General features: G+C 43.4%; 1 protein-coding gene across 1 annotated transcript in view; it reads right to left on the reverse strand.

Moving 5' to 3' along the window:
* ascc3 (activating signal cointegrator 1 complex subunit 3) overlaps positions 1 to 24,060 on the reverse strand; it is a 220,671-nt gene that overhangs the window by 100,391 nt on the left and 96,220 nt on the right. Inside the window, exons 13-15 of the mRNA XM_074654885.1 lie at positions 23,423 to 23,587; positions 6,980 to 7,156; positions 6,241 to 6,312 (exon numbers count right to left, since the gene is read on the reverse strand). Of these exons, the coding sequence (XP_074510986.1) occupies positions 6,241 to 6,312; positions 6,980 to 7,156; positions 23,423 to 23,587 (414 nt within the window). The remainder of the gene's footprint in view (positions 1 to 6,240; positions 6,313 to 6,979; positions 7,157 to 23,422; positions 23,588 to 24,060) is intronic.

The raw sequence follows: 24,060 nt of genomic DNA on the forward strand, positions 1-24,060 counted from the left end.
TTCATGTTGAGCATTTTTGCGCATAACGCTTATATATTATGCAGTGGTAATTGAGGAAGTCTGGGAAAGCATCGTCCTCCCTGCACTTGGCAATAAATCCATTTGAGCGGCCAACCATCGCGGGCGCTCCGTCCGTGGTGATGGACACCAATTTCCACACTGGGAGCTGGGTTTTCTCGATAAAGTTTTTGAAAGACTGAAAAATATCCTCTCCTCGCGTGTGTTCTTTCATGGGCAGTACTGTTAACAGCTCCTCTTTTGCAGTCATATCGGGAAACACCATCCGAATAAAAATGCACAACTGGGCTGTGTCACTCACGTCTGTAGACTCGTCCAATTGCAGTGAGAAACACTCGCAGTCCACGATATCCTTCCAAAGTTGCTGGGTCAAATCCTCGGCCATGGCTTCACTGCGCCGTGTAACTGTACTTCTTGATAGCTGGAGAGCTTTGATTGAAGATAATATTTCTGGTTTGTTTTTAAAATCTCGGAACAACGAGTCAGCTGCTGCAACGAATGCCTCTTTTACCATCTCTCCGTCTTGGAAGGACTTCTTGTTCTTAACGATGAAGTGACTCACCCGGAATGATGCTTCGGTGGCAGCCTTCGCTTTTGTGGTCAGCTGTGAGAAAAATGACTGCTGTCCGGACAACTGGGATTTTAGTTCCTTCACCTTTCTCTTTCTCAGCTCGCTTTTCGGAGGGAAGTCAGTGTTGTAGTTTTTGTGAACAGTCCGAAAATGCCGCTCCACATTTCCCTTCTTCGGAATAGCAATGGTAGACTGGCAGATGAGGCAAACGCACTTCGAATATGACATTGTGAAAAAAAAGTCCTCCTCCCAGTCCGTATGGAAGTGGTAGGTTTTTGGCTTCTTACTTGGTCCAGCTCCCCCACTCATTTTTATACCCTTTCTTAAGTTTAGAAGAAATAAATTGGAGGCTAACTAGGCAACTCGGTAGCTTGCTAGAGTTTTGCCGCACTTGGCGCGCTTGTTTGCGCATGCGTGGTGACCCATGTGTCAGAAAAGATCAGATGTCAGACTGGCTGCCCTGTATGTCAATCAAGTGACAAATTTCATAGTGAGGATGGATGATAGGCTGATGTTCATTTATTTAAAAAAAAAAAAAAAAAAAAAAAAATTTTTTTTTTTAATGTCATGCGATCTACCTTCGCGATCGACCGGTAGATCGCGATCGACGTATTGGGCACCCCTGTGGTAGACAGAATCCACAGACCTCCTTCTGTAAAGAAATATATTCAAATGTCATGTGAAGCTGATATGAAGCTTCAGCAGTCTGAGTTAGACCAATCCAGTGAGCCTTTCCTTTAATATACTCTACTGTACATACTGTGAGCTCATTGGCTGGGCTGCAGAGACCTGCTGTATAAAGTCTGTCCCTGACTTCCTGACCCTTCACACCTGGCAATAAAATGCGTCTCGTATCCAGATTGTATCTAGATATGATTTAACCTGATTAGATTTACACCTGGTATTAATATGTGTCCACACTGAGATCCGATCGCTCTGAAAGGGCTGAGAGGAAGCCTCCGGAGGCTGCACTACACACAGGCTAGCAGCCGGGCAGAAGAGAAGAGAGGTGGTGCGTATTTCATGGACACATCAGCCTGAAAACAACGCCCTTTAGGGGGAGACGGCCCGCAAACGTCAAGCACTATCCGATGGCTATCAGATCACCCAAAATGCATTTTAATGGAAGGTGTAAAGGGGGTCACTGAGTGAGTAGTAATAGTAGTAGTAGTAATCAGTCGGCATGAAGAGTCTCCTATTACATCCTCGGGAGGCTTCACAGCAAGGTGTTGATAGTCCTCAAATATTGACTAAACTAGTCACTACTACGGGGACCACTAAAGGAAATTGCAGATTCATATTTAATATCCAGACATTATATAGACATTTAAAATATATATTGAAAATACAGAAAATGGTGTAAGGAGAAAATGATGGAATATTTGATATGAACCCATCGTGTAAACTGACAAAATAAGTGGAATGATAAAAAAGCCCCACCTATGGTGTAATTACCTGTAAATAGCCAGGAAAGACCCTGTGGACATTGTTTTTTTAGGTATTTTCTAGGGCCGTCAATCCATTACAATATTTAATCGGGATGAATCACATATTTTTTGTATCTGTTCTAAATGTACCTTATAGAGAGATTTGTCAAGTATTTAATATTCTTATCAACATGGGAGTGGGCAAATATGCTGCTTTATGCAAATGTATGTTTATATTTTATTATTACAAATCAATTAACAACACAAAACAATGACAGATATTGTCCAGAAACCCTCACATGTACTGCATTTAACATCAAAAATATGCTCCAATCATAACATGTCAAACTGCAGCCCAACAGGCAACAACAGCTGTCAGTGTGTCAGTGTGCTGACTTGAATATGACTTGCCCCAAACTGCATGTGATTATCATAAATCACATGGGCATGTCTGTAAAGGGGAGACTCGTGGGTACTCATAGAACCCATTTACATTCACTGATCTGGAGGTCAGAGGTCAAGGGACCCCTTTGAAAATAGACATGACAATTTTTACTCACCAAAATTTAGCGTAAGTTTAGAGCGTTATTTACACGTCATGACATGGTTGGTACCGATGGATTCATCAGGTTTTATAGTTTCATATGATACCAGGATCTTCACTATAGCTTTAAAACTGAGCCGCTACAACCTCAAAATCACAAGTTGTGTTAATATGTTAAAGAAATTAGTGGCGTTACAACACATTTGCGTTAACATGTTATTATCAGGTTTACTCTGACAGCCCTAGTATTTTTTATAACTTTTTGGTATGGACATCTATTATTAGACCAAACACTATTGCATGACTACACACACATGCAGCAGCCAGCTGTGTGTGTGCTCCAAACACAGTGGGTCCGAAGAGACCACTGCAGCAAATGTTATTTATTGAAGGTGTTTTATCAGCACCACTGAGCTGTGTGAAGCGTTGCCGGCAGTAACCGCCGGCTTCTCAGCTTATTAAACTTCTTTCTGGCAGCATGCTTTCCACCAGGAGGGGGGTAGGAAAATCATAAAGGAAATTTCATCCATCAGATCCTCCCAGATGAAAATAATATATGTCACAGCCACTTCTTGACAATTTAATAATCGGAAAAAAGAAAGGGCCTCCCCAGCTGAGCTGTGGCCTCACAGGCTGGACTGGACCGTTGTATAGTTTCAACCAGGGGGACTGAAAGTTGTCAGTGGTGCAGGAGAATTAAGCTGGTTTACAAGTTCTCAAGGGCTACAGCAGCACTCATTTTAAGTGTGTCTCTGAGGGAGATAATAGGCAAGAGAGAAGGAAAAAAAAACTAGAAAAAGGTTGTGTGTATGTGTGTGTGAACACTAGCAATAAACTGATGCAGACAGGATAACAACCGTGGTCAATAGGGAGTTCAACTCCTGTAGCAGATGGGAGCTAAACGGTAAAGTCTGAATTCACAACTCTCCTCCTCCCAACAGGCCTTCTGAGGCTGCAGAGAGGGAGCAGAGAGAGGGGAGGAAGGGGGATGGAAGGGGAGGGTAACACTGGGGGAGATAAGGATTCAGACACTTTAGATAGCAGATGTTCAATACAAACGGTTCACAAAATAAGATTTACTGCAGGAGGTCCTATCCATGAAAAAGTTCAAAGAAATGTTTTCAAGGGAAAGAGTTGTATTAAAGTAAACTGTGTGCCTCTTTAAAGGGACTGTTTGTAACTTCTTACACATATAAATCATTGCGGGTCGGTGTCCCATGCGCGCTCGCGTGTGGCTACGCTGTTCAGACGAGACTCCAACACAAACCTCTTGGTTGTATCTAGGGAAGCCCGTCTGTTAAACAGTGTTGGCCGCGGTCGGAGGACGCGGGGGAGACCGTAGCTTTGGTCTCCAGGACCGGAGTCTCTGCTGTACTCTGCTCCTCTGCCTGCCTTCACTCACATACCGCTCGTTCTCACTCGCTCAGCTCGCTCCGCTCTCACGTGCATGCACGCGCACTCCACACTGCAGAAGAGTTAGTAGCTCTGAGAATATCTAGTGAATGTACAGTGGACGTTAGTGCAGAAATAACTGCTGCAGCTCCTCCAGACCAACAGAGGTTTCCCGTGTCTTGTGAAGTGACGGGGCTCCGCAGAGAGAAAGGTTATCGTCTCCGACCAAAACTCCGGCGTCTCCCCTGTTCCCTCCGGCCACGGTCGGGAGGCTGAGGCGGGAAAAGCCAACACTAGGATCAGCATTGATTCATAGAGAGACCTTCGTCTGGTCAGCTAACATTACTGCCAAGCAGCTGAAATATAGAGTGATATTGTGCTTTTAGCTGACGTGTGTCTCCTCACTGTGTTGAGCGATGCTCCTTCATGTCTATGTAGAGCGAACACAAGTGCGAGCAACCGGGCGCTGACTTTCGTTGACTTAACGGCCACAGGTGTCGCTGTTGACAAGACATTTCTGATTCTTACAAACTGTCCCTTTAAGTTGTTGGAGTCCGAACATTTTACAGTAAAAGCATAAAGACGTATGAAGGAAATGCATAAAGGAAATTCAAACCACCACCTTATTAATAAAGGAAGGTCACAGTCCGTAGAAAGGCTGGAGATGCAGGTTTCACTGAGCAGATTGAATCAGGGAGATAAAGTCATTTAGAGGGAACGGGGAACTGTTCAGGGGATACGACTGTAGTCCAGATAATCCGCTCTCATTTATTGCACTAATAGATTGAGTCTGTACGCCACAGGCACATTTCAACTCAAAAACATGCGAGCCCAATGTCAGGGTAACATAAGGAACACAGGTCTACAGGACAATAGGACAAGGACCTACAGAATTCCTTCATTTTTCACTTCTTCATTCAGTCTGACATTGTGCTCCGTTTAGAGGGGATTCTTAATGAATAGAACTCGTCAGTGCCTCCCTTTGTGTGCGGCTAGCGGGAGAGAAAACTGTTTTTCGACCGCAGTGAAAATGTTGTTTTTGGAAGGCTAAATGCCGACAAGTACGGACTGAAGCAAAATATTTTGTTATATAAAAACATGTAGGGAATTTTAGAAATGATTTCATATCTCTTTTTTCAATAAATTTGGACTTGACAACGCCCTGGAGTTACTGGAGGCATCTGCACCACACCAGCCGGAAACAATCCTACACAGCCACCACTGGGATGTGATTCTACAGAGAGTATAGCCTAATATTCACTACCGAGCCGGTTTGTAACCGGTACCGACAACGTTATCTTCACTCCACCTGTCTCTCCTCTGCTCTGCGCCGTCTCTCAGTGAGACACATTAATGATGGCGTGCGGCGCTGCAGAGTGAATACAGGGGAAACACTGATTAATGGAGCCTAATCTTTATCTGCAACTGGGCAGAAATACCGGCTTCAAACAGAACCAACAGACATGCTCAACGTTATGAATGAAGCGTCAAACTACTCGGTACAGCCCTATACAATTATTATACAATTATACTTTAATTGTTTGTTATCTTTAATGCAAAATAAATAGAGAAATACAGGCGTGTCCCTTCAGGACCGACTGCCGAGTCGCTGCAGGCTCAGAGGGGAGCTGCACGGTTTTCTGACTGTGTTGTGCACGTTTGGAATATACAGAGATGAATGGAAGCCTTTTCTGTCAAAAATATTTTTGGTTTCCACCAAATTTATTTCTGTATGAGGGAAAGTGGATTAATAAATCTATAAGACAAGTCAGTGTGACCTGTGTGGCGTAAGAAACCTGTGTCAACCCAAGGTTAACACTCATTTCCCCATTGCATATTATCTTCTGGAGATAAAATCAAACGTCCTTCTCAATCAATGAAATGTTTTGAACCACGTTTTCGTTACATCAGGTCGACCTACACAACAGTTTTAGAACAAGCTATTTAAAAGGAATCTGTGCAGTGGAGACAGATGTGAAACATGTGATCTGTAATCTGAGGATTAATTAACACTCCTTTGCCAATGATGGCATCGTTTAGATGTGTGCTATAAAATGAACAGAAAAAGAAATGGCAATTAATCGTCGACTATAATTTCTAATTTGTGACAGCCCTACCTACAAGCATCAGTTCAGCTGACAAAGTCCACAGTTGTCGGCTAGAAATTAGCAGCTTTGTTGATAACATAAACCTCTCTAATCCTATTTTAGCATAGCATTGTGACATTTAGTGAATATTCTGCTATAATATTCTTTCTTTAGGGTTCCAACATTCAGACGAGGCCTTACCTGATGACCGCCTTTAACCTGCTCCAGAACTTTGTTGTAACAGACCTCCTCCATGTCATGGAGCTGCTGGATCTGAACAGGAAATACAATCACAATAAACCATCTAACTGAAGTGGTTACAGGCGACGTCTCAACTCTAATAAGAAGAACTAATGGATTGTAACCTACATACTGTGCATGCTCTGGTCTTACATTAAAAACTAAACCAAACCTCTACTTTTACTAACACTGACACTCCCTTTTTGATTGACCAATGGTGGTTGACTTGTAACATTCTGTAGGGAATACAAGTGATGACGTCAACAGTAATACAAGCAGACATGTAAATATATATCACCAAAGTCCTGTTTGAGAGTTGAGAGTTCATACTTGTCCATAGCAGCTAGAAGCTTTGCCTTGTGACACCAGAACCTGAATATCTTCATGTTATCAGCTCAATAAAGGTTCCAAAGTGGCCATTCTACCATGATGTAACACCACATTGTGCATGTTGCACTAAACAGAGGCTCAACAATGATGTGGTGATTTGTGGTTGTTGTGTGTTCTAAATAAGGTCTGTGTAGTAGCAGTCAGGCTCTTCTGTTGATAGTTGGTTGTGGAGACGTCTCATAAGTTTGAGTTCTGCAGCTGTTACACATACTGTATGTTGTATGCATGGATCACCTTGAAGAACTCAACTGCACTAATCATACGGTCCTACAGGTTAGTATATACATTCACATCATCTTTGTTTGTTTACCTTGTTCGTGGATTTGATGCCAACAAAGGTCTGTCCAAGCGGCACGGGTCTGAAGCGGCTGTCGAAGTAGAAGAGGCCGATATAGGGGTTGACATGCAGGAAGGCAGCCACGTCCAGATAGTTGGGCAGGGTGGCTGACAGTCCCAGGATCCTGATCATACTCTGGGTGGATTCCACCTAACCACCAGACAACAACACAGTGTCACCAAACTCTATCCTATGTATGCATTCATCCAGGCAGTACTCAAATGACCTTGATGAAGTGACCTGTAGGTCAAGTTACATTTAGTAAAATACCTGCACTGACACTGTTCATTACACACCACCACTAAGACACACAATCATGGACATTATACTGTAGATGTCCTGGATTACATGTGTACTGGTGCTGACGATCAAATTGACTATCCATAACTGAAGAGACAATCGAAAACTTCTGTTGTTTTTTTGATGTATTAGTACATTATATGTATTGTATTAGAGTCTGTGGTAATCCACTACTAATATTAAAAAGTCAAATATAATCTAAATTAGCTTCAGCACCCGTATGTTGGTGCCATCACACGTATGACAGAAGGTTTCCCATCATGCCAGCTGCCACTCAACTCTGGCTGCTGTAAGCTCACATGGGACAGGGATAACCAGGAGGAGGCCATGAAGGCTGCGCCACCTGCAGACCGCCAGTCCCTCACACTCTGATGGCGTCCTGCGCGGCATGCTCGGGGCCTGTGCTGGGCAGCTGACTGAGGTCCTGACTGACATCGTCAACCTGTCACTGGACCAACAGTCCGTCCCCACGTGCTTTAAAACCCCTCCATCGCGCCGCTGACTAAACACCCTTTTTAATGTCCTCAGCAGTATTTAATTCACTCATTATCTTTGCTGTTAAGCAACCAACAACGTCTTCCAGGAGAGGGGAAGGACTCCTGCCCTCTGAGCCACTGTTAACATACTGTACCTGCTTGGTGGAGGCGTCGGGGTCTTTGTCTTTGACTTATGAGACAAAGTAAATGGTCTTGTTCATGTACTCTATGTCTTTATTGTGTCTTTGAAACCTGAAGAAAATCCAATATGTTGTGTATCAACGTGGGTGAGAGGAAGGAAAACTAGGAGGTGGTGGGGGGGTGGGGGTTGCCCTATCTGTGATCCTCCTGCTGGATATGACAGGGAAGATTGGTAAGGCCTTTAATGTGATGCAGTACCTGTCAAACCATCCCATCAAGATAAGACCCAACCAATCCCTGCCAGCGGACCGGGCCTGCACTACACACTCACACCTCCACCGCTCAACCTCCACACTGCAGATGTGCATCATGTTCACCTCCAGAGAGTCAAACAGTCTGCAGTCTCTGCTTCCTCTACAGCGCCTTTCACTGGATGCAACTATGAGCTGAACTGATTCTCTGTACGAGAGATGAAGAATCCACGTCTCACTTAAGTTTGTGACATCACAACATGTTATAGAAACATAACAGCTGAATTTATAATGACCCCAGGGAGAACGGGTAATGAGCTGAATAAAACAAAATGAATAGGTCACAATATTAAAATGAGACACTGTGGTGACCTGTGAAGTCCTCTGTGGCTTCACACTGACATCCATAGTTCACAAAGCTACAGAGAAATGCTCACATCAAACCACAGAAAAGCAGGAGTAGTAATCGTCAGTGGATGTGCATGCACACCTGATGATGCTGGATACTTTGAACCTTTATAGCAGGTCAGATACCGACACACTCACAGCTGATTACTGCCTCTACATACAGTACACCTATCTCCTGATCAGATACTATCACCACACTTGGGTGCTGTTTCGATATGTATTGTGATTTTTAAGTATTGCAATTCTATATTCTGATTTATTGTGATTGTTAACTTTTTTAACACTAGACCATGAAGGGAAAATATTGAATCATCCACTTCTAGGGACTTTTACTTTGTAAAATCTCTAAATGAATCCAGTAGAAATGTTTGATTTTCAGCATGTATGTAATCGGAGACGTCTTGCAGTCAAATATATTTGTCATTGTCAGGAATTATTTAGTACATTTATTATCCAGTAACCCAAAAATCAAAGAATAACTGCAGAAACATGGAGGTGTAACATGGAGGACTCCATGAAGAGGACCCGCTCCCTATGGAGATACAAACGGCTCATTCTAATCTAACGAAAACAATAATATATATTTAATATAATAAAATATGATCCATTGTTGTACAAAAATATATGACATTGTAAAAATGTGCTCCACCTCGACCAGCAAAAAACATTAAAATGCTGCTTATATGTTAATGCATCAGTAATAATTATATACCACGGACAGGGTCTGTTCATGATCCTACTGCTGATACTAAGGGATGTGAGTACCCCCGCTGCTGTGAACTGTGCCCAGTTTAAAGACATTAGCAGTAAACTGAGACTATGACAGAACAGGTAGTGTATCCTACAGCTGCATGAACAAGCTGAAAACACACTTTAGAACGTTAGTTACACATCCAGGGTTTATCAGAGCTTATTCACTGAAAACAGCTGCCTGTAAATGAGACCTGAGTCAGGCTGGAAAACCAAAATAACAGACTAAAAGAGGCTCAACATGTCTGTGGAGCTAAAGGGAACTGCAGAGTCTCTGTTGGGTCATCACTTTGAGCTTTACTAAATGCTCAATGCAATGCTCATTTAATCTATTGTTTACATCCAAACATGATTAGTTTGTGTGCCTTAAAGAAGGTGTGTCTTGGGCTGGGCAGTGCCGTATAGGGATGTCACGGTACCAGAAATCTACTAGTCGATACCAATACCAGTGAATTTCCACGATTCTCGATACCAAATTCCATACCACGGTAAAAAACTAATAAATCCCATGTAATGTGTACATGTGTCTATATCTATCCTCAGATTACAAGCAGTAGTTTAAATTCACTGACATGGTGACATTTCACTGGCTATAGGCTACCAGAGGTGGAACCAAGTCATTGTTTTACAAATCACAAGTAAGTCTCAAGTCTGTGACTCAAGTCCCAACTCAGATGTCGAGTCCTAAACAAGCTAGATGTAACGTGATTTTAACAGCAGAGTAACTGGATCCAACTGGTGCTCAGTAACAGAACGTTAGTTCTTCATGGTTTTCTCCTGAAACCTGATTGGATGCTGTTGGATTGGTTCAAACTAAGTGGATCTGGGGAGTTAAGTGTAAGATAATCAAATGCAAGTCCCAATAACATTCACCGGAAATACAGAGTCCAGAGTTCAATAATAAAAAAAAACACCACTTTTCAGAGATTTAGCAATAAGCAACAAAAGATAGAAATTCAGTTTGTTCAGTTCAGTTTTCTCCCCCACGAGTGAATCATCTTCCCGAATATAGAGGATCTCTGCATCTCTGGATCTCGCTGCTGCATGGCGCTGTTGTGTGTGTCAAACTCCGACACAAAGAGCAGAGGACAGAAGCAGTCATATTTGGCGCTTGGCGGGGGTTCATTTCGGACCCTGCAGGCATCGTACGGTACCGTTGGTACTGTAGAAAATGAGTACCGTCACGTTTTTAGAGTTTTGGCATCGATTTGGTACCGAAGTATCGGTTCTCGTGACATCCCTAGTGCCTTATAACTCCCACTGAACACTGTGAGAGGGTCTCACTGTAGAGGACAGAGGGTGTCCTATCCTGGACAGATTATAAAGACCACTGAGGCTAATTTGTGATTTTGGGCTACACAAATAAAATTGACTTGATCTGATTTGGAAGAATACAGATAATATGGACAAGAGTGTGTTTCGACACCCTGATACTGTACGTCGGTCATTAACAACCCTATAAAAAGGGCAGTTATGGCCATTTTGTGGGCATTAATAAAATCATAGTCAAGCACCTCACTATAAAAGGCATGCCTTATGTAAGCTGAGCACAAATGCTCCTTAAATACCAAACCAGGCAGAAGAAGCCCCACAACAGAGCAACATTAAAGGCCTTTGTAATAAAGGTTAGAGGGACTTTATCTTGAATGCAGAACATAATTGGTAGCAGTACACCCGGCCAAGAAAATGTAGTTCAAACCAAAGCTCTTCCAAGTAAAACATCAAAGTGATAACTGGCTTGGTTCTAAAACATTTACATAAAAAGGGGGACAAATATCATTTAGTTTACAGGGATTTCCATATTAATGTGTCTGAAGACATGAACTTAAGCACCTCGTGCATCACAAGCAGTCGGCGTAATTCCTTCAGCACAATCAATTATAGCAGTCTGTCAGGTGTGGTAATAATGAGACAGGGAGAGATGAAGGAGGGGCGTGGGGGGAGGTCTGCCAGGCGTGCTGCTGGCACCCAGCACCCTCGGTAGGAGGGTGGACGAGGAGCTCTTTACACATTCTCACACAAAGACTAAGACAAACATGCTACTTCTGTTTCCATCCTTTCACGTTTCCATGCGATTAGTGGCAGAGAGAGCGGTTCTACATGGTGAACCAACGTAGAGAGACACAATCCTCTGTAGCCTCGGCAGCAGATGCAGCATTAGTTCAGGTTAAACCAGTCTCTACTACGAGCTTGTTATTCTTAAAAGAGTGACTTAGTGCTCCCTTTCCCCATACCTGCTATACAGTCTAAGCTAACATGTTTAAACTGGCTAATCATATTCTACAGTATATCTATCTTCTTCTATCTTCTCCTCTATCTGAATGATCTTCTCATCAACCATCAGTGAATGTATCTCCTAACAAGTACTGTGTGTGTGTCACAGTCTGATATCTCTTCTTCCTTTGAGCCATAGAGCTCCATTGTTGTTAAAAACACATCAATGAGCCTCACTGTGTCACTGGCTGACATGTTCCTTCATCACCATGAACACACACACTGGACTTTATTCTGACTCAACCCCACACACACCGTCCTGCTGACAACAATACTCACTAGAGCACCAAATATGGAGTAATCCGCCACTGAAAATAGTCCCAAACAAAGGCACTATTTCTCCTTTTTTGGGTAATGTTTGATAAAAACTACAGAGACCAGATGTTCTAAGAGATTACTGAGCCACTTCACAACAAAGGAAACTGTATATTTGTGAGATGTATGTCTTTGGTATGAACCAGTGGGCTGAGGGCTGAGAGCCACGTTCAGAGTAGGGAACTCAGGAAGTATTGAAAGACTGACTTTGAGGAACATTAATTAATGACCATTTACTTGTTTGATGTTGAACATTTTGCTTTTCGGAAATTCCAATTGTCCCTTTGGTTAGTGCTAAATGACATAGTTCATTCCAGGAGACTATCAGGAAATGATCATCATCATATTGGCCCCTTGTAGGAGTCACAGGTTGGGAACTACTGCTTTAATGCCTACTATATAATAAATAATAAAATCTATTCACCGATCCCATTATTTTTATTTTATCTTCTTTGGAATCATCATATTAATTATACCTCTTACAGACTTACCCCCCCACCCCCCTCTATTCATTCCTTCTTCTATTTTCTTTTTTGTCCTACTTCCCTTCCATCCTTCTGTTTTATGCTCTCTCTCTCTCTCTCTCTCTCATATTGAGCTGTCGAGGAGGGGCCAGCTTTGAATGTGATGTGTTTACAATCACCAACAGACGGTTACATATTATACCTTTAAGGAAAAAGTGACTTTCTTGCTCTCAGCAACCACACACATTGCACCCTGTAAATGTAGTTTCTAATCTGTATGTCTAATGCCACTGAACCACGTTACTTTTTGCTGCTACAACAACTTATATTCTACACACTTGTTTTTTTTAATGAGAGTTTGGGAGTAATTCTTTTGCCTCCACATGGCTCTCCACATGGCGACAGCTGAGCTGGCGGTTAGCAGCTACCGGTGCTAATGGAGCTACCGGTGTTAACCTGAGGGGAACCGGAGGGTGGGCGCTACAACCCTGCGACATATGAACACAGTGCAGAGCGGCGGCCGTGAGCTAGCCAGTTGGGCACGCTCACATGCACGAACATGCACTAAAAGCCTGCGCGGCCGACCGGCGATGTAAACAAAGCACAGAGAAGCTCTGATTACTGCAGACTGTGCTGTGAAGCCTCAGTGTTTATTAGCATTTGAATGGTTAAGTCCAGTGTTATAGCTGTGTTCTGAACACTGATGGCATGCAGTCTGCTGGCTAACAGACACACAGTCAAGAGGCTTCAAACTTGTGCACTGCAGCACAACCTCTAAAGGTGTTAAGGTGTAAAAAGAGCCCAGTCAGCCCTTCTTCAGTAATATCAGCTAAACCTGCAGATAAATGGGCTGTGAACCGAGTAAACAGCGGTCACATGTACGGACCAGTTTTCAATTACCTTGTGGTTAACCCCGCCGAGAGGTCTCCGTCGCTGCACAGCACAGCAGCTCATCCCTCTGTTTCACCCTGCCTCCCTCCCTCTCGCTGGTCCCAGTCCTCTGGCTTACAGCTGCTATCCATGCATTCTCAACACTTCTCATAATGAGGAGCACTCCAGCTGGTTCATCACTTTACACACACATTTCACTGGGACATTTATACTAACTTTTTATTGATTTATTTACACCCGTAGCTTTGCATTCTACCACATACTGTATCTATAATATAACAATCAGCAGTCAAAGGCACATTCATAAACTTATTCAATCAATGTTTTCTCTACCCTCATTTATTAGTCCTTTAACCATGTCTCCTACTAGTGAAAAGCACTGTTACATCCCTTTATTTCATTCTATCCTGTACAGTAAAACTGTTTATAAACTATTCAATATGACCACTAAATCCACATGTATTACCTTTATGAAATGTGATAATGATGATGAGATATTACTACCGATGATGGTCCGCAGGTCTGGTGGATGTGTTATGAACTCTAAGAGTTGCTATAAATAGCCATAATCGTACATAAGATACATGCATAGGGATGGCTGCTCTTTCTTAGTTGCCAAAGTGCCATTGTGTGTAATCCTGCCTCATCTTTACTCCCCCTATCATCGATGTGTTATGAGAGAAGACAAACTGCGTTGTATATATAGTATCTGAGTCAAAGAGTGTGCACATTGATGTGAATTAGCTTACACAGAATGGGAGTCTTAATCCTACAGAGACACACCGTCCCTGGTGATTAGAGAGAGACGTCTAAAGGCTTTCATGAACCGGGAACAGACTGAGTCATATCACTCAGAGCCAAGGACAGACAAAATGGACATTTATAGAGACATTTTCAGGGTCAAATTGTAATTCACAGAGCATGATGCCCTGGATGAGTCCATGGTGGTCTGTTCATTCTAAAAATAACCCTTTACATCTCTTACGTCTTCTCCGTTTATTCATTTCCTTCCACAGACTGACACATGACAGCAGCTCCACAGAAGGGGATATGGGACGCCGAGGCTCATTCTCTCTATTTGCCCGTCTGAATTCACATAATCACTCTCACATCTAAAATATCCTGGCTGATTCCTGCACAGACACCTGTCAGTCATCATCAGGGGAAATCAGCTTCACAGACAGTGCACTGATTATTTCCTCCTGCAGCAGCATGGTGCCGAGGGGGCACGACTCATGCTGTCTATGATCTGTCATTTGGAAGAGTGTGCTGTTGTTGCTTTACTGGCAGACATGGTGCTCATATGAAACAACAACTTTACTGTAATACTAACTGACTAACAGCAAGAGTGTGCTGTTGTTACTGTACTGGTAGACTAGGGATGTCACGAGAACCGATACTTCGGTACCAAGTCCATGCCAATATTTTAAAAAAGTGACGCTACTCTTTTTCTACACTACCGAAGGTACCTTACGATGCCTGTAATGGTCGTTGGTAGGGATGTGACAGTGAGGAAATGTTCCCTCCGGTTGATAAACTTGTGACAACACCGGTGTTACCGATTACACTGGACATAAAAGTACAACAAATATTTCATAATCAGTAAAGGTTACCACATAATCTTTTTTTTTTTTTACCAAAATAAGGACAGACTTTAAGATCTCAGAGAACATTAAACACTTATAATACAGGGGAGAAACTACTAAACTCTCTTTTATTAAATAACTATAAAAATTACAAAATAAAAGAACTATCTACTGCTGAAATCTTCATTTATTCCCCTCCGATCCTTCTGAGATTATAAATCCAGAAAGCCTCTTTCTGTTTCCCAAGGAATTGAATATGACTCCCTCTTTGTCCCAGAATGACCTTGATATCTACAATGTTATCATTAAAGGTGCTAAATGGGAGATAGGGAGCATTTCTATTGCCTCCACACAGCTCTCAACATGGTGACGGCTGAGCCGCAGCTAGCAGCTAGCGGTGCTAACAGCGCTAACAGTGAAAACAGCGGCAACAGTGCTGACGGAGCTAACAGTGTTTACCTGGGGAGAACCAGAGGGTGCTGCTATGCTTCCGCGACACCGCCGTCCCTATCAGCTGTAGATGATCAGGTGTCCCACTTTACGAGGGAATGCACAGCATTTTCATCCCTTGTCCCACATCCCACATATAGAGACGATGTCCCACATTTTCATCGGCTCTAGTTTTCAAAAGTCAAACCGTTGCAGGACAGACGCTTTTTAAAAATCTGTCTTTTGTCCTGTTGGCTGTGAAGAAAGCAGGAAGGCTGTCATCATCACGGCGCGGTGTTTGCTGTCAAACTGAGCACACGTGGGTCAAGTTCAGGTTATTGTTCCACCATCTTTGCTACGCTAAAGCCCAACGGAGAAGATGGTGAGTCACAGCAAAGTCCCGAGCTCTGCAGATTTAGGAGAAACATGATGGAAACTAGCACAAAGGAAAGGAAGAGCAGCTACAACAACTGTTGGAAGTATTTAGAAGCCGCTGGAAGGAGATTCTCAGAGTGTTTTGTGAAATTAGTTATTATTCAGTTTCACACTGAGGGGGAATACGACAGGAAGAGACACAGTTCATGTGAGTCTCACAAGAAACGTGTGGCTCGAAAAGAGAGAGGAGATGTGCCGATCTCTGGATGCATTCAGGCACTAAAACATAGAGATGTTACGAGATAAGGGGCAGAATAGACATGTTTATTATTTAAATTAGACTGTAGACTACCTCTCAGCCTCGGTAACGTGTCCCACATTGTCCCACACAAACATATTCTTTGTCCCACATTTGGTTGTCTGGATCTGGTCACCCTACAGAGGTCCAATGATGTCACTGGTAAGAAGTTTGAGGAAACCTGTTGTTTTTGTAAAGATTATTATTCTTCTGCTGCTGAGTCGCATTTATTTATTTATTTTTAGGATTATTTTTTGGCGTTTTTGCCTTTATTCCACAGTGACAGTGATAGTTGTGAAAGGGGGGAGAGAGAGGGGATGATTGGTGGAAATCATTGATCTCATTTTCAAAAACATATTAATTTTTCCCCAAATTCTTTCACCTATAAGGAAGTCAACTATGTTGGATTCTGCGTGTTCATTTTCATTTTACGAACACATGTTTGAGAACTTTAGGATGCACCAAAACTCATGAAACTTTGCACCCTTGTTCAGACTGGTGATTATTTGGATTTGGTGGTGTAACTGGGCTTGGTCGTGGCACGTCGGCTCTACAGCGCCCCCTAATTACTTTTAGCCTTTGAACTCATTTTTGTCTCCCTTGGTATACTCGAACACTCACGAAACTTGGCGCATATATCAAAACCTGTAAGAGAGAGAGAGAGAGAGAGATAGAGAGAGAGAGAGAGAGAGAGAGAGAGAGAGAGAGAGAGATAGTGATTCCGGATTGAGAGGACGCTGGCGTGTATGTCGCCGCTTCTCATACCCGTAGCAAAACTTCGCTTTTTGTGTAAAACTGTGCCTATATTCACTGCATGTAGGAATAAGTTATCATTATAAGTTGTCTCTACACTTCACTATCTGGTGTTGCTAACTGTTCGAAGATTGTGCACATTTGGCTCTGTGTGCTCACCTTCTCCACTGATCAGCTGTTAGCCGCCGGTCAGTTGTTAGCTCTGCCGACCAAGTGATCCATCGGCGCTTTCAACATACTGTGGATTATCCAACGTCAATCCGCTTCTCACATTTGGACATCTCCATGCCACGACTCCAGGACTATCCACATTGTGTTCTGGCTACATTGCTTGCTGCTGCGGTCCGAGGCTGGGAGCCTCCTCCACGGATTGCAGCTCCGGGAATTAGCCGGCGCTCCACTGTTGCAGCTATGGTGTTCTTCAAATACTCAACAACGCTACTCCTGGACCTCTTCTGTCACTTCACTCCAAACTGCATCGCTAACATTAAATCCCTCGGACTCCTACATCGCCCCCGTTATGTCCATAGAGCCTCCCGGTGCAAGTTTGTCTACTTAGATAATGGTATTCCCTCCGTACTGTCTGACAGGCGCTCCAACACGCAGCTACAACGTCATCACAACAAACCACACGTGTGCACCCTGATCATCTGAGGCCCCTGGTTTGTGTTGACAGTGTCATTCCCTCCACACCGCCTGCCCAGCATTCACAAACAACAGTGCAACATTTATACTGCAGAATGCTCGCTCACTTAACAACAAATCACTACTCATCCATGATATCATCACTGACAGGAAAATCGACTTTCTCTGCCTAACTGAGACTTGGCAAAATCAGCAGTATTTCATGGCACTTAATCAAGCCACTCCCCCTGGCTATGTCTACATACAGAAGCCTCGCTCCATGGGTCGTGGCGGCGGGCTGGCTGTTATACATCGAGCTGACATCCTGGTTAAAGAACTCCCACTACCCAATGTCACCTCGTTTGAGTGTCACTTTCTCTCTGGTTGGGTCTACACAGCTCCAGGTTGTCCTCATCTACCGCCAACCTAAAGCCTCCACTACTTTCATGTCTGAGCTGTCTGAGCTTCTCACCTCTGTCTGCTCCATGTCTCCATCTACACTCCTGCTCGGTGACTTCAATATTCATGTGTACTCCACCAACTGCTCGTTCGCCACTGAATTCTTGTCACTGTTGGACTGTTTAAACATAACACAGCATGTTAAAGGTCCCACCCACACTAAAGGCCACACACTGGATCTGGTGTGCTCCACTGGCACAACTCCCTCCTTTCTGCAGTGCCCGGACCTCGCTGTTTCAGACCATCTCGCTGTTCTTTGCACTGTTCATGTCACCCTGCCCAGGCAGCGCACAAAACGTACCATCTCATACAGGAACATCAAGATAGTGAGTACACCAGCTCTGAACGACCTGATACCGACCCATCTGGCCTCAGATCCCCACAACAGCTCTGCTGATGGGCTGGTTGCCCACTACAATGCCACTATATCCGGCAGCCTTGACTCCCTTGCCCCCCTCAAAACCCGGACTGTCTCCTACACCCGTCCCGCCCCCTGGTTCACCATTGAACTCCGCACCCAAAAGACCACCGGCCATCAACTGGAGAGGCTCTACAAAAGATCTGGCCTCACTGTCCACCTTGAGGCCTATAAAGAGCATGTGAGGGCCTATAAAGTAGCTCTCTCCCAGGCCAAAACACAGTACTCCACCCGAATTGGCAACCAACAAAACCACCCAAGAATGCTGTTCACCACCATCAACCGGCTATTTCGCCCCCTCGATCCCCCCCTCCCCTCAGGTGCCCCCGACCTCTGCACTAAGTTCCTGGACTTTTTCCAGGACAAAGTTGACTCCATCCATCAGCAGCTCTTGGCATCCTCATCCTCCTGGACCTCTCAGCCGCCTTTGACACAGTCTCTCACTCCATCCTCCTCACCCGCCTATCTGACTACCTTGGCCTCACCGGTTCAGCTCTCTCCTGGTTTCAGTCCTACCTCACAAACAGAAAACAGTTTGTCACCATCAGAGACTCCAGTTCCACCCCGGCCCCAGTCAACCATGGTGTACCTCAAGGCTCTGTGCTGGGACCCCTCCTCTTCACCATCTACATGCTCCCCCTTGGCCAGATCATCCGCCACCACGGTCTCAGCTTTCACTCATATGCTGACAACACATAACTGTATCTTGGCACTAAACCATCCACCCAGCTCCCCCCACAGTCACGTGTAAACTGCCTGCATGCAATAAAAATCTGGATGTCATCTAACTTCCTAAAACTCAACAGCAACAAAACCGAGCTCATGGTTGTGGCTCCCAAGGCCCTGCTCCGGAAGATTGGAGATCTACATCTGGACGTTGACGGCTGTTCTTTCTCCCCATCCTCTGAAATCCGCAACCTGGGTGTCATCCTGGACCCGACTCTCTCATTCCAGTCTCACATCAGGTTCATCACCAAATCCGCTTTCTTCCACCTAAAAAACATCTCCCGTCTCCGGCAATCACTCTCTGACTCTGTGGCAGAAACCCTCATCCATGCTTTCGTCACCTCCCGTTTGGACTACTGCAATGGAGTTCTGTCTGGGGTTCCCAGCAAAGCCCTGGACAGGCTCCAGTATGTGCAAAACTCAGCTGCCAGGGTTCTCACCCGCACCAAGCCCTGGCAGCACATCACCCCAACTCTCATCCACCTCCATTGGCTCCCAGTCAAGTCCCGCATCACCTATAAAATCCTCCACCTCACCTACAAATCCCTCAATGCCCTGGCTCCTCAGTACCTATCTGACCTCCTCCAACCATACACACAGTCCCGGAACCTGAGATCCTCAGGCACGGGTCAGCTCTCCATCCCCCACACAAAAATGCAAACTTTTGGGGACAGAGCTTTCAGTGTGACAGCCCCCCCACCCTCTGGAACTCTCTCCCCATAGAGCTCCGCAACGATCTCTGGACAGCTTCAAAAGACTTCTTAAAACCCACCTCTTCACCAAGGCCTATGGCCTCTAGCTACTGCTATGTTCCGTTTGTTGTGTCTTTCTATTTATGTCTATGTTAAGCGTCCTTGGGTTTCTTGAAAGGCGCTATATAAATCCAAGTTAATATTATTATTATTAAACATTGTGAGAACATACAGCGATTGGGTTCATGCATGTTTAGTGGGCTCCATAGCGCCCCCTAATGCGTGGAAGGCCTTAAGTGGAACATAGTTACTCCGATATTCATGAAATTTGGTACCAACATTTCTTTCATCATTTCAGACATATTTCTCGTTGACTTTCATTAGCTCTACCCAACCGGGAGTCGGACATTTTCAATATTGTGCGTTTTTCATGTATTTTATGCAAACTTTTACTTTGACACAGGAAGCTGTTGTAACTGGACTTTACATTGTCCAATCTGCCCCAAATTTCAAATGACCATATTGGGTTGTAGTCATAGCGACACCTAGTGACAACAGGAAGTCAGCTTTATGTGACAATGACCATCCAATTTACATGAGATTTACGTGGTGTGATCTACACATGATATACAGCAACATAGCATAGAATTTGTGTGTGTGTTCTCTAGCGCCACATGGTGGATAGAGGTGGGAAAAAAAGATCATTTCACCTATGTATCGCGATTTTTTCAACCAGCGTCCCGCCAGTACTCCTGACGTGCACAAGGGGCGAGGGCCCCTTCATCACCTCGCAGCTTTAATCTATATTTAGAATTTCACCACTGTCTGGATGAGTAAAACTTTTAGTGTTCCTTGTAAATTTGCTATTGACACAATTTCCACACTTACAAGTTCCCACTAGGTGTGTCCCTGATGAACCCTTTCAATTAACGTATGGATATGTGTTACTACTATGTGCTGTTTTCAACTTTTAAAACTGAATCATTCAAATAATGTTGTTTATAACCCTGTTCAGACAGACCCTCAGACAGAGGGTGAATGCAAACTGTTTTCATATTAGGAGCTAATTTGGATCTGTAGGTTTTGTGTACAAATCGGAAAACAAATAGCTACCATTTCTAACCACTTAGACATCCAGGTAATTCGCTGTGTCCATGTCATAGGTAACCAGAAGTGTTGGGCTCACAAAGCTGTTGTTGAGATACTGAATGTACCCCTCTAATACCAGGGGTGAACGTATTAATACAGCAATGTATTAATACTTCATTACAAAGTTTATGTCCCGAGTATAAAATTCTACTTACGCAAAAGTACAAGTATTATTAGCAAAATATATTTAAAGTATCAAAAGTAAAAATTGCCCCTGTGACTGACATACTGTATTATTATGTATGACATTATTAGATTGTTAATACTGATGCATCAGTGCATAAGCAGCATTTCACTGCTGGAGCTAGTTTTAACTACTACGTATACATACTGTTTGATAGTTTCAGTCCAACGTTTCTCAACCAAGGGGTCGGGCCCCTTGATGATTGATTGATTGATGATTAATGGGAGAGGAAAGAAGAAATTCTGCTCTACTCATCTGTTTTCATCTCTGGGCTTATTTATAATCTTTGATTTTTATGAAATATTGGAAATAGAATGGCACTCGGAGAGCGCAGACCTCAGGCAAGATGCCCGAGTACGATTGCCCCGCCTCTCCGTGCAGCTTGCACCATCATCTACGTGTATTTGTGTTTATGTTGAGATCAGCTGTACGTAGCGGAGCATCGTAAAACACTTCATTCAAACTGGACAGAAACTAAATAAAACTCACCTAAACCGTCGTCGTCACTCTTTCCAACAATCACCAAGTGTGCTTTGGTCCAACTCAACAGTAATTTCACCGAATTTAACGTGAAAAAACGCTGAATCTACAGTTGCCCCCCCCACCCCTCCCTCTGTCTCTCTCTCTGAAGGAAAGAGTCAGGGTCATGCGTCATCAACGCGTCATCAGTAACACTGTGCATGTGTTATACCCAGAGGTCTTAATGTTCTGGCTAATCGGAATCCTTAAAAATATTCCTGGATCCGGATCATGATCCGGATAGCCACCAAAATCTAATGGATTGTTCAGTGTGCCACACCCCACCCCTCCAAAGAATTCCATTCAAATCCATCACGGACTTTTGGAGTAATCCTGCTAACGGACAAACCAACAAACAAACGCCGGTGAAAATATAACCTCCTTCCTAGGCCTTCGGCCTTGGCGGAGGTAATAATTTGACCTCTTTGGGTCTCAGATAGTTATTTAAAGTTCAGAGGGGAAATGTGTCTTTGATGAAACTGTAAACAACTCATAGACACTCCAAACAGCCTTAAACAGACTTTTTTGTCACAAAAATGTTGAGAACCAGGGGTTAGTATTTCACAGTCTTATCATCAGTTTTACAGGTAAACTTTTAATCTGAAAGGTAACCTGCTACTACCATCCACAGCTGTAAAATCAATGTAGTGGAGTAAAGATTACAGTATTACTCTCAGGAATGTAGTGAAGTAGAAGTAGAATAATAGAAAATGGAAATACCCAAAGAACAAGTACTTGAAAATTCTACTTAAGTACAGTACTTGAGTACTTAGACATCATCAACATCAACATATGTCCACCTGGTAGTAATATGACAATATGTTATGATGACATGTTATTTGGACTCAAGACACACTTAGAAATCTAATACATATAATCCACGGAACAAATACAACCAAACATTTCAATTAATACGATTATGAATAAATACAGTGTATAAGTCCATAGTTTGACTAATTGCTCGCTCTCCCCCAGCTCCTTAAACTCACTCTCCCTCACACACAGACTGTGTCTCTCCCTCTGTGTCTCATTTTCCAGCCTTCAGTCGAGTGTTTAACGGAGAGCTCTGGGGACATTTTGTGAATAATGTGGGAACCGTAAATGCAATAGGGAGATGATGATGAGAAGAACACTAGGCTACTGTCTTTCTGTCTGCTTGTGCTTGAAATGTTGCTCATCACATAAAAAGTGAATAAAAAGTGCAACTTGGCAGAAATATACTGGCTCGAAAAAAGAAGCATCTTCAGCGCAATAGTCCAAGTAGCGCTGGGTATTTACCCTCAATACTTCCTGAGTACTGATGTATGTATCTGTAGTACCGAGTATCAAAATAATGAAGAATCATGCTCTAAGTTTTGGAACAATAGTTCCAATAATTTGTAAAAATATTGTTATGGTATCAGTGCAGGGCTTCACAATGTGTGGTACTGGATAAAATTGACTTGACTTGTGTACACCAGTATCAAATATGTCAAACAGTGACTAGCAGCCCTGAGTCCAACTAGTCTGCAATCCAGCAGACATGGCCCAGCTCTGTGATAGAGAGCTGGGGGAAACATTCAACTCCAGTTGGATTCATGTTTAAAGTACACCAGTTAACAATCTGTATCTCATGTGTTTCATCTGCATACAAACAGAACTGTATAAATGACAATGAACAGATGACTGCAATATTCTAATTATAGTGGACACAAAGACCCAAATAGACACCTGACACAAGCACGAAATGTCACAGTCCTGGGTTCTGGTAGGCTGTTTCCTGTTTTATTTTGATAGTCACTCTCCTCTTCTGTCATGTTTGGTTTTACTTCCTGTCTTTGTGTGTTTTCCCGCCTTTTTGATTGTCTGCCCCTGGAAACTCAGTTATGAGCCTTTTTGTTATTAAATCATTGTACTGTAGAGACATTGAGAAGCAGAGAGGGAGCAGGACTAACCTGTCTGAGGGTCCTGGCCACCAGGCTCTCCAGTACTGGTCCTCGGTCTTCATGGAGGAGGTGAACTTCATCTAAGATTAGGAGACGTACGATCTGGGAGAGAGCCACATCTCCAACACTCTTCCTGGTTACAACATCCCACTTCTCTGGAGTCGTCACCAACATCTGGAAGCACACATGGAGACATTAGGAACAGGACACCGGTTTTCTGACACTAACTCAACACAAATCACTATCAAAAGTAAGTGATTAAATAGAAGAACAGAGAATATACAATAAAAGACAACAAAAGAAAACAGAAGAAATGTTCTCTCAATACCAATAAAGAGAGACTAGAAAGAAGGAATACGGATCTAATCATGTCAACGTCAAGCTGACAGTGTGTCTGTTACATTCATCTACCAGTCGCCAGTTAGACCTGGATCTACAGTGCCCCTGTGCATGTTATCGCCTTATTTATCACCATTTTCCAGCAGTACTTTTATCATTGAAACGGCAGTGAATCCCCATTCATTTGTCATAGTAAACTAAAGTTGATGTGTTCAGTTTCTGTAACAGTTCACAGCATTTCAGTGCTGCTTGTGAGGTCTGTATCTGTACACATCAGTAATCCCTGTTACAGCTCTGGTAGAGCTCTT

The sequence above is a fragment of the Sebastes fasciatus genome, chromosome 12, assembly GCF_043250625.1.
Source record: "Sebastes fasciatus isolate fSebFas1 chromosome 12, fSebFas1.pri, whole genome shotgun sequence".
Classification (NCBI taxonomy): Eukaryota; Metazoa; Chordata; class Actinopteri; order Perciformes; family Sebastidae; genus Sebastes; species Sebastes fasciatus.